This window comes from Furipterus horrens, unplaced genomic scaffold, assembly GCF_987537825.1.
Source record: "Furipterus horrens unplaced genomic scaffold, mFurHor1.1.pri manual_scaffold_10, whole genome shotgun sequence".
Classification (NCBI taxonomy): Eukaryota; Metazoa; Chordata; class Mammalia; order Chiroptera; family Furipteridae; genus Furipterus; species Furipterus horrens.
Genome location: NW_028327180.1, coordinates 97,217,734 through 97,230,007, shown reverse-complemented (window position 1 = coordinate 97,230,007; position 12,274 = coordinate 97,217,734). Strand labels below are relative to the sequence as shown.

General features: G+C 42.0%; 1 protein-coding gene across 1 annotated transcript in view; it reads right to left on the bottom strand.

Annotated features, from left to right (window-relative positions):
* RANBP17 (RAN binding protein 17) overlaps nucleotides 1–12,274 on the bottom strand; it is a 223,965-nt gene that overhangs the window by 22,524 nt on the left and 189,167 nt on the right. Inside the window, exons 24-25 of the mRNA XM_090288573.1 lie at nucleotides 11,980–12,118; nucleotides 2,195–2,361 (exon numbers count right to left, since the gene is read on the bottom strand). Coding sequence (XP_090144699.1) covers nucleotides 2,195–2,361; nucleotides 11,980–12,118 — 306 coding nt within the window. The remainder of the gene's footprint in view (nucleotides 1–2,194; nucleotides 2,362–11,979; nucleotides 12,119–12,274) is intronic.

Sequence of the window (12,274 nt, the reverse complement as noted above, 5' to 3'; positions counted from 1 at the left end):
AGTTGACATCAGAGGCACTCCAGATGATATAACCTAGTGCTAATGCAAATCATATTTATGCTGACTACCAGATACCAGTCATTAATATTTAAAATGCTATCTGAAAGCCTGCATTCCAAATAAATAGAATGTATTCCACCGTTAATAAAGACATATCACTACTTAGTCATACACTACAAAGTCAAGGATTACCAAGTGTTATTAACACAGAGAAATTGCTTAAACCAACAAGCGCACGGTAATTCTGAGTGAAGACAAACTGTCTCCTGCACGGCCGTACGACTCGCTCTGCACTGACAGTACTTGTCCAGGACCACGGCCTATTGATTTTTGCTAAAATTTTCCACCAACGTAAAAGTTTCTGCCAAAGCTTAAAGGACAGTGTTGTGACCGTGGCTGAGTGCTGGCAGGAGGGATCTGGTGGTGAACCTGTTGCTTGCCATGGTGGGGTGGGGGCTGGGGCTGACCTCTGGCCAACCCGTGGGTGGTTATTTTCTCCACTGGCTGCGCACTCCAAGTCTGTGGCTCTCAGCCTCCTCCTTGGAGAACACCTGGGGGCTACGGCCCACAGCCGACAGTGCCGGGGCTCCGGCAGTGGGCAGACGGGCGTGGGGAGAAGGACACCCACGTCTTGCTAGAAAAGGCCGTCTAGGTGAGTCTGAGATCTGATTCCCCACCAACTAGACCCTTGAGAACCAATGGAGTAAGTGGTTAAGGAACTTGACTTTTGAGCCAGAGGGACCTTAGTTCACATTCTACTTTCCAGTTGACCTCTCTGAGCCTCAATTTACTTATCTGTAAAATGGGACGATGATACCCACATTCCAGGGTTGTGGGGGGTCTAAAAGAGAAGACTTCTCTGGAAGTCACCTTCTATGTCACTCTGTCATCACTGTATTACTCAAATGATCAGCTAATTGGTTAGTGACTTGTCTCTCTGTCCTACCTCACAGGATACTTTTTAAGGAGAGAAATGATGTCTTGTGAGTCTTAACTGCTCTTGTACTTGTACATAAAAAGTTCTCAGTAAATGTGAGTAATCTTCCTCTTCTATTTCTTGTATCACCAATATGCAGCAACTCCAGGGTCATACTAAATAGTTATAGGCCTATAGCACTTTGCCTGGTTACACAAAATCTTAATTACACGCTTCCCCACCAGGAAAATAAGTGATTAACTGAGACATCACCCCAAATAAAATTCTCATAATTTCATTTAAATATTGGCAAAAAAAATGACAGCCAGGAAGAAATCCTCTTCCATGGCTGCTGTCTCATTCTGTTTCATCAACGGTAACATTTTCTGTTGATTGCCAAGATTTATTTGCTGGTTAATGACCATGGCAAAGTGTTTACATTTGCAAACCAGACTATAATGGGGATAACACAGCAAGATAAAACAACTGGAAGCATTATAAAGATATCATTTTCCAAATCTAGTGAAATCGGAAAATATCACAGTGATGGCATTTCCATAGAAAAACGGTACTATTCTTTTTGAAATATTTCCAGCATGTGTATTTCTTTTTGTGCATGCTCTTAACAGTGATCTGCAGAAGTGAGTTTTTAAAAACAATATTAAACTTGGACCTAACTCATATTAGCCACTCAGGAAGACATCTGACAATAAAGAAATTGTGGCTTTATCGGTTATTATTAAATGCTCCTGGGGATATGACCTAGATGAACCTTGACTTCTCATTTTAAAACGGGAAAATACCAACCATGATATGATAAATGGGAAGGTCCCAGCAAGTTTCCTGGGACAGATTGGGAGCCCAGGAATGGCAGTTTCCCAACACCCTGAGTACTCACAAGGCAAACTTAAGGTGACATTATTACAGGCGCCAGAGGAGAAACCAGAGGCTCAGCACCTCTAGCTCGGCCTTCGCCTGCTTTTCCTCCCAGGCCTCTGGAAGAACTAGCCTCTTTTGGAGTTTTAGTTCACTGGGGTGAGATGAAGGACTCGAATTTCACGGGTGTGTGTGTGTGTGTGGACTCGAATTTCACGGGTGTGTGTGTGTGTGTGTGTGTCCCTAAGGCCAGCGTACTGTCCCACCTTCAGGAAAACACTCTTAGGGAATAACTGATAAAGTCTCTCGGCAAGACCAGGTGCTCCCGGAGATCCCCAGGGACCAGGCTGGCTTTCGGGGAAACTCTATGTCTCCTAAGCCAGGCGACCGACCACCCGTTACCTGCTGCAGCACGTCTGGGTTCTGCTGCATGAAATGTAACAGTCTCTGACCAGCCTGGGCGGCCTCCCTGCACCGCAGCGGCTTCCTGCCCTCTTTTGCTATGTGCTTGAGGAGGTAGGTGACGACGTAGTCCAAGCTGGTGCAGCAGCTGGAGGACACAACAGTATCTGTACGGGTGACAAATGAGAATTCATTTGCGTTACTGAAGCGTCTGTTTCGTCTGATTAACTATAAAGCCTCTATTAAAAAATAACTTTCTGGTTCCAAAGTGCTTTCTTTCCTTTTTATTGAATTTGTTTAGGTGACACCAGTTAACAAAATTATACAGGTTTCAGGTGCACAATTCTAAACACGTCCTCTGTACACTGTACGCTGTGCTCTCCACCCCGAGTCAAGTCTCTGCCCATCACCCGCCCCCCCGCACCCTGCCAATCACCACATCGTTCTCTGTCCATGAGCTGCTTCTTCTTTCCTTTTTGTCTTTTTTGCTTAAACCCCGCCCCTTGACAACCATCAGCCTGCTCTCTATGTGTCTGTCACAATTTTGCTTGCTAGTTCATTTCGTTCATTAGATTTCACATGCACGTGAAATCATATGGTCCTTGTCTTTCTCTGGCTGGCTTATTTCACTTAGTATAATGCCCTCCAGGTCCATCCGTTCTGTCTCAAAGGGGAAGATTTCCTTCCTTTTTACAGCCGAGTAGTATTCCACTGTGTAAATGCACCACAGCTTTTTAATCCACTCGTCTACTGACGGGCACGTGGGCTGCTTCCACATCTTGGTTATTATAAATAACGCTGCCATGAGCATAGGGGTTTCCATAGTCTTCTGAATTAGCATTTCAGGTTCTTCAGATAAATTCCCAGAAGTGGCACTGCTGGGTCATAAGGCAGTGCCAGTTTTCATTATTTGAGGAACTTCCATACTGCTTTCCACAGTGGCTGCCCCGATCTGCATTCCCACCAACAGCGCAGGGGCATTTCCTTTCCTCTACTTCCTAACCAAGACTTGTTGATTTATTGATGGCCATTCTGACATGTGTGAGGTGATATCTCCTTGTGGTTTTAATTAGCATTTCTCTGAAGATTAGTGACACTGAGCCTCATTTCATATGCATATTGGCTGTCTGTATGTCCTCTTTGAAGAAGTGTCTATTCAGGTTCTTTGCTCTTTTTTAAATTGGGCTGTTTGGTTTTTTGGTGTTGAGTTTTAGAAGTTTTTTAAAAAAAATTTTATTTATTTATTTATTTATTTTCAGACAAAGGGGAAGGGAGGGAGTAAGAGGGAGAGAAACATTGATTGGTTGCCCCTCCCACATCCCCAACCGGGGGCCTGGCCCACAACCCAGGCACGTGCCCTGACTGAAATCAAACCAGCGACCCTTTGGTTTGCAGGCTGGTGCTCAATCCACTGAGCCACACCAGCCAGGGTGAGTTTTATAAGTTCTTTATAAGTTTTGAATATTAACCCCTTATCAGATGTATGGGTGAATATGTTCTCCCATTCAGTGGTTGTCTTTTCATTTTGCTACTGGTTTCTTTTGCTGTGCTGTGCAAAAGCTTTAGTTTGATGTAGTCCATTGGTTTATTTTTCTTTTCTTTTCCTTGCCCAAGGAGATATATCAGAAAAAATACTGCTGCGAAGAATATCTGAGATTTTACTACCTATGTTTTCTTTTATTATTTTTAATAAAATTAAATTTAATAACATTTAAGTTCAACATTTATGAGGCCAGCATTATCCTAATTCCAAAACCAAACAGACACTACAAAAGAAGAAATTATGTGCCTATATCACTGATGAACATAGATACTAAAATTCTCAACAGAATATTAGCAAACTGGATCCAAGCAATACAATAAAAAGATCACACACCATGTTCAAGTGGGATTTATTCCGGGGATGCAAGGTTGGTTCAATATCCAAAAATCAATAAATGTGATATACCACATAAACAAAGGCTAAAAACCATATGATCATATCAATAGATGCAGAAAAAACATTTGATAAAATCCGGTACCTATTTATGCTACGATACTATTCTCAGCAAAGTGGGAATACAGGAAACATAGCTCAATGTAATAAATGCCATATATGACAAACCCAGAGCCAACATCACACTCAGTGGGCAAAACTTACAAGGGTTTCCATTAATATTGGGAACAATACAGGCATGTCTGCCTTCCCCACTCTTATACAACATAGTACTGAAAATCCCAGCCACAGCAATCAGACAAGAAGAAGAAATAAAAGGTATCCAAACTGAAAAAGAAGAAGTAAAGCTGTCATTATTTGCAGATGACATAATACTGTATATAGGGAACCCTAAAGATTCCACCCAAAAACCACTGGAACTGAAAATGAATTCAGCAGAGTAGCAGGATACAAGAAAAAGAAAAAAAAAGAAATCCAGAAATCAGTTGCATTTTTATACACCAATAATGAACTATCACAAAGGGAAACTAAGAAAACAATCCCATTCACAATTCTTTCAAAAATAATAAAATACTGAGGAATAAATTAAACCAAGTATGCAAGAGACCTTTACTTGAAAAATTGTAAGACACTGAAGACAAAAACTGAGAAGATACAACCAAGGGGAAGCATATACCATGTTCATGGATAGGAAGAATTACATCATAAAAATGTCCATATTACCCAAAGCAATCTATAGATTCAATGCAATTTCTATCAAGATACCAATGGCATATTTCACAGACCTAGAACAAATATTCCAAAAATTTATATGGGACTACAAAAGTCCCCGAATCGCAACAGCAATCTTGAGAAGGAACAAAGTTGGAGAATCATGCTACCTGATATCAAACTATAATACAAAGCCATAGTAGTCAAAACAGCCTGGTGCTGGCATGAAAACAGACATAGAGATCAATGGAACAGAAGAGAGAGCCTAGAAATAAAAACCATGTCTTTATAGTCAATTAATTTTTAACAAAGGAGGCAAAAACATGCAATGGGGTAAAGCTAGTTTATTCAATAAATGGTGCTAGAAATATTGGACAGATATGTGCAAAAAAAAGAAAAAGAAACTAGACCACCCTCTTACACCATACACAAGAACAGACTCAAAATGGATCAAAGCACTTTTATCACACAATAAATTCCTGAAGGATGGGATTTTGCCTTCCTTATCTCTTTAAACCCAGTGTCCACCACAGGACCTGGCACAGAGACATGTTAGTAAGTACGTGCTTCCTGGATAGAATTAGAGAGAATTTCCCATTTGTGACCTTAAGACCCTGTGTTTAATTCAAATGACTTTATTAAATATCTACTTGGTGCAAAGTGCTCTGCTTTGAGGGAGACCCCCACCCCGGTGTCAAAGAGGTCATGATTTAGTCCTTAAGTCACCGTAACAGAAAGAGTGACACACCACCGTGAGGACTTTCCAGGCCCCATCACATCTGGGTGGGGCTCAAGGACTGTCTGGTGAAGGAGGCAGCACCCGAGTCGGGCTTGGGAAGGTCATTCCACTTTGACACAGGGAAGGGCGTTTTCATGCAGAGAGATCACACACGCACGCAATGTGGCAGAAAGGTCGGGGTTTGGGAGCCAGTCAGCCCTGGTTTCAAATCCCATCTTTTCCAACTACTTGCTGTGTTGTTACTTTAAAAGAGGCCCCTCACTTCTCGCATCATTTGTAAAGTATACTGCAGAGCCGAAGGAGAAGAAAATAACTAGAAATTCTCATCATCGTAATAACAGCTACTATTGATTGAGAATTACTGTTAGTTACATGGACTGTTATTTTTAATGATCACAACAGCGTTATAACAGTTACTACTGTCATCTCCATTTACCGGGGGGCGGGGGGAGGACACTGAGAGGTGACATGACTTGTCCAGTGCCACAGAGCTAGATGCCTGGGGGGCCGTAGTACTAAGAAAGACAAGGAGTAGGAGTCCAGATCTATATTTTTGGACACTAAAACTGAGTAGATACTAAGCAAAACTAGGTATTAAGGAAAAATATATGTGAGCATCAAGCACCTTCCAAAACCACATGGGGACTCAAAGATGCCCTCCTGGTGGAAGAGGGTGCATTCAGGGAGTCGGATTCCGGTGTGAGTGAAAGAACGCGGAGGGGAGCTGTAAGAGGAGGCTGACCAGGTTAGGCTGGGGTCTTCCTTGAGGACATCTGATATTGAGCTGCCACATTTACTTTTAATCTGAAAGGCAACAGTGGTGTTACTGAAGTTTCCTTTTTTGGCACGTGACATGATAGAACAACCATTTATTGATTCTCCTTTGTACATTAAAACGATCATTTCATGAACTTCTAAAAACCACTTGGTATATATGTGTTATTTGCATTTTTCAAACGAGAAAACTAAAGCCCAGAGATAAGGAGATTTTCCAAAATTCATGGTTTTGATTCATGGCATAACACTGCCAAATACTTCTGGCTAATGGTGACATCTGAACATGATCCCGGGGAGTTTACAATTCGTGAGAGAAACAGCAAGAGAAACGCTTAAAAACACTCAGAAAATGCCAGCTGTGGCAGACGCAGAAGACAGGCAGACTGGGGGAGTGGGGCTGGGAAGCCGCAGATCAGGAACTCCCTGCGGCAACAGGCTCTTACGCCTTTTCTTCGTCTCTGAGGTTCTGAGACACACGTGCCCGGTCAGCGATCAGAGGTGAAATACTAGCTGAATTGGTTAGAGAACGGGTAGGCAAAGCCCCTCTGAGACAGTGTCTTGAAGGTCTTGAGTTGTGTTTCGTAACAGAACCTACAGTTGATATAACTCTACAGTTTAAAAACTTTCGCATACGCTGTTTTACGAAGAAATGACATAGTGAATAGAAGGAGGCAGGCTGGGCGGCGAGTGTTGAGACACAAACGAATGCATTTAAAATAGAGGAGGATGGTGGTCGCTGAGGCAGGATCACAAGGGGTTGGATGGAAGTCGAGAAGATGGGGGCGTAGACAACAGTTTTGGGAACCCGTGGAGCTATAGGCTTTTAAGGAAAGAGCCCCCCCCCCCAAAAACCTATGGCATTTGATTGATTTATTAATTAATTGTTTCCTCTCCCCACAAACTGGGTTGCTCTGCAGAAAAGGGAGCTTCGGTTTTATAACCCTGGGCGGCAGTCTGCAGTGGGAAACACCTGGGCCTGAGGGTCAAGCACCGGCTTGCTGAGCCTGGTTGCTGTTCCCTTTTCCTTCACATTTCTACCTTGGAAGTCCTACTCATGAAAGCAAATGGATTAAGTAGTTTAACATCTACAAAAGGAAGCCAGCCAGAAATAGGTCTGGTTCCTCTCCCCAGTGAACAGCAACATGCTATCAATCACACAAAAATTAGAAAGACTTCGCATAGATTTGGTGACCACGTGCCATGCAGGTTGCATTAAAAGGTTCCAATCTACTGAGTCAGCTACGAAAAAGCCAGGTAAACACTTTAGACACACAGGTTGGGGCATATATCCTTGCGATAAAAGCAAGAAGAAGAGCTTCCATTATGGCTGATGGATGGCCGGCGACTTTGAAAAGGATAAATGTTATGTCAGGGTAGATTGAAAAGTGAGGAATCATACCGATCGAGGGGCGTTTGATCAAAAACGGAATGAATGGTGCTGAGGACCATGTACTGTTACTGGTTTTCCTTATTTGCAGCTCAAGCTATTATGTGAGATTAAACTAACGAAACTCTCCTGACATAAAAGAACAAGCAAAAGTCAAGAACTTTCACATTTTATCCTAGTTCTTGGTGCTTAGACTCTATTAAGAAGGATTCATCAATAATTTAGACAATTTTGGATATAATTTTTAAGCCTACCAGGCACTGTGTCCTCTGTAGCAACTTAACTGTTTGGCGCTGAAGACAGCCCGACACCCCTCGTCCCCTGCAGCCGGCCTCCTCAGGGAGCACATGCGTCATTGACAGCCCTCTTGTTCACGAGGCCCGCCACAGAAAAATGCTCTCCAAGTCAGCTGTGTAGGAAAGAGCTGCTTAACCGGGAGGCAGAGGAAGGAGAACGGGGCTGAGCTGAAATCTGTCTTTGACTCAACATTTCTCACGTTAGCAGAAGGGCGTACAAAGGCCTCGGGGAAAGACGGTGTGGGAGGCAAGGTCAGAAGCCAAAGGCTTGTTCGGGTGAGGCAGTCGTTTCGGAAACAGGTGCATCTAGACCTGAACCTCTATTTTCTACATGCTTGGCTTTATGCAGTTTCCGTGTGCACCTCTGCAAAATGTGCTCAGTACCCGCTGCTTGCCAGGGGGTGTGAGAAGTTAACGGGATGAAGCGCCCTGACGCAGTACATGGCACGTCATCTCCCCTTCTCACTTGCTTGTCTTCCTGGATATTTCAGCCCCCTAAACCCCGAACCTGTCATTCTAGGGTTAGCTTTCCTCTTTCTTTAGCAGGCTTTGGGTTGGAGAAACTAATGTGCAAGGTCTCTAAGTTTCTAAATACTTCCTGAATGCTTCGATCTCATATTACATTGATACTATTTACTCCATCCAATTTAAGAACATGGTAAAAATAACTACATAGCCTCTTCAGGAAGGCCTAAACTCAGTGATTTAAGCTTAATTGAAAGAAGGAAATAATCAAGATCATATGTCAAATCAATGAAACAAAAATGAAAAAACAGAGAAACATCAATGAAAATTTGAAAGCTGGTTCTTTGCAATAAAACTGATCAATCTAGAGCCAGAATGATCAAGAAGAAAAGATAGAAGACACAAATCGCCAATATCAGGGATAAAAAAGGAGACATCACTATAGACTCTCCAGGAAACATATTGTATAAAAGGGTATATATTATGAACAATTTTATGTCAAAAATGTCAGATTAGCTTCAAATGAACAAAATGGACAGATTCTTTTAAAGACTCAAACTACCAGATGAGACTCAAGATGCGACAGATAACATGAACAACCCTATATCCATTAAAGAAATTTAATTTGTAGTTAAATACCCTCTAACAAAAGAAAGGTCTAGGCCTAATGGTTTCACTAGAGAATTCTACAAAACAATAAATAGAGAATAACAGTTCTATACAAAATTTGAAGAAAATGGAAGAGGGAAAACTTTCCCAACCCATTTTATGAGGGCACTCCACAGACACTAAAACAAGGCAAAGGTGCGAGAAGAACAGAAAACTATAAAAGAAGAACTAAAATCTGTAACAAAATTTTAGAAAGTTGAATCCAGTAATCTATAAAAAGGATAATACTTTATACCAATGTGTGGAATGTAAGGCTGATTTAAGATTCAAATATATATATATGTATTCACAGACCCCCCCCCCCAAACCCATATGATCACCTCAATAGTTGCAGAAAAAGACTTTGATAAAATTTAATACCCATTAATGGTAACACTCTGGGAAAACTGCAACGGAAGGGAATATCCTCAGCAAGATAAAAGCCTCTATGGAAAACCTAGTGCTAACATTATACTAAACGATGAAAGAATGAGTGCTTTATCTGTAACACTGGGGACAAGGAAAGGATGTTTGCTATCATCGCTTATATTCAACATTGTACCGTAGGTTCTAGTCAGTGTGATAAGGCAAGGGAAAAAGGCACACAGATGGGCAAAAAAGGAGGTAAAACTGTCTGGAGTTAACAAGTGAGTTCAGCAAGGCTGCAAGATACAAGGTCAGCATCCAAATATCAATTGCAATTCTACATGGTAGCGAAGAACAATACAATAAAGTACTGAAATTCAATGCCATTTACAATAGCATAAAGACATAAAATACTTATAAATACAGCAAAACATGTATAAGACTTATACATTTAAAAACACAAAAATGCTATTGGTAAAAGCTGAGGAAGATCTAAATGAACAGATATGCCATCTTCAGGAACTGAACACTCAATATTGCTAATATGTCAATTCTCCCCAAACTGGGTTAGAATTTCAGTGCAAAACTCGACCAAAATTCCCCTACTCCTTCTTTTTTTCTAACAAGAGAAATGGACAAGTTGACTCTAAAATTTAAATAAAAAAGACCAAGGGTCCAGAATAGCCAAGACAATTTTAAAAGAGAAAAACAAAATAGAGGGCTATACTATCTGATTTTAAGACTTACTGTAATATCAGAACAGCACAGAATTGGTACAGAGTAATCCAATATATAAAGGGTATTCTTCAACAAAAGTTGCTAGAACTGAATATCCATGTTTAAAAAAATCTCAGCTTTTATCTCATAAATACTGTACTCAAAAATTTAATTTAAATGGCTCACAGACCAAAAAATAAGAGCCAAAACTATAAAACTTATAGAAAGAAAAAGAAAAAAGGGAAAAAATCTGGCCTTGGATTAAGCAAAAATTTCTTAGGATGGACACAAAGACATGAACCATAAGAGAAAAAAATAAATTGAACTTCCTTAAAATGAAACTTTTGCTCTTCAGAAGATACTGTTAAGAAAATAACAAGACAAGCCAAGGCTGAAAAAATAATTGCAAAACATATGTTTGAAAAAGGATTTGTACCCAGAATACAAAACAAACTTTTACAAGATAAAGATAAACAATCCAATTTAAAAAATGGGTAAAAGATTTAAACAAACTCTTCACCAAGAAGATGCATGAATAGTAAAGAACCAGGAAAAGATGTTCAGATCATTAATCATTAGTGAAATGCAAATTAAAACCGCAGTGAGATTCTACTTCGCATCTACCAGGGCGGCTAAGGCGGAAAAGGCTGACAATAAGAGTTAGGGCAGGGCGCCCGGAGCCCTAACGCATCGCTAGGAGGGGCCAAAGGCGCCATTACTTTGGGAAACAGTTTGGCAGTTTTTCATGTTGAAAATCTACTTAGCAAACAACCCAGAAATCCCACTCCTAGGTATTTATCTAAGAGAAATAACATTTGTCTACAGAAAGACTTGTACATCAATGTTCATTATTCAAAATAACTAAATAATAAAGGCAGTTCCAAGTTCAAACAGCTGGTGAACAGATAAAAATGGTGGTCATCTATAAATGGAGTAATAGCACCAGAAGGTTCAAAGACATCTGCAAAAAGGACATGACACAATGCTCCATCAATCTCAACACATGGGAAGTTCAAGCAGACGACCGCCTAGCCTGGAGGCTCGCGGTCAGGCAAGGTACGTCACGCGCGGAGGCTGCGCGCAACGAGGAGGCGGCCCAGAAAAGATCGAGGCGGAAGCAGCGTCAACAGCAGCAACAACAGCCATCTGCCTTCACCTGTACCAAGTGCGGCAGGGATTGTCACTCCCGAATCGGACTGCACAGCCATTCTCGGCGGTGCAGATAGACTCTCAGGAAGCTACGCCATCGTCTCTCGAGACGGACGGCTGCCGACGAGCACCAGAAGGGACAAACTGATGGACGTATAAAACACGGACGACTCTCTAAGGCACTGTGCTAAGTGAAAGAGGCTGGACACAAAGGATTACACAGTAGATGATTCCACTTAACGTGAAATTCTGGAAAAGGCAAACCACAGAGGGCGAAAGTAGACCGTGGTCCCGCGGGGTTGGGCCTGGACTGATACGACAGGGGCACGAAGGAGTGCTTGGTGGTGATCGAAATGATTTCTCTCTTGACTGTGGTGGTTCATGACTGTGCGTATACATGGTCAGGACTGAGTGAACTGTTCACGTCAAATGAATGAATTTCATTGTGTGTACACTGTACCGGAATAAAGCTGATTAAAAAATAAACTGCGTATCAAAAGGTGACAAAAGCATTTTCTCCCTTGCAAGTTCTAGTGACCACCTTTCAGCCCGGGCACGCACGCGTCGGCCCCCCCCCCCGCCCCCCCCACTTACCGACAGCAGTGAGGCCCTCCGAGAGAGAGGTGAGCACGTACAGGAGCACCGGCGGCTCCAGGTTGGTGACGAAGCTCATGTGGTCCTGCGTGAGGCACTCCAGGAGCGGGTAGTAAGACTGGCTCAGCTTCCGGTATTGCTGCAACACAGAGAGGCTGGGCGTCACGGCACGGGGCCGCTGAAGATACATACAGTCCAGCGGAAATTGCCGTCTATGACACTGGAAATGGGAAACTTACTTACACAAAGTAAATATAAAGTAAATATATGAAACAAATGACGTGATTCTCAGTTC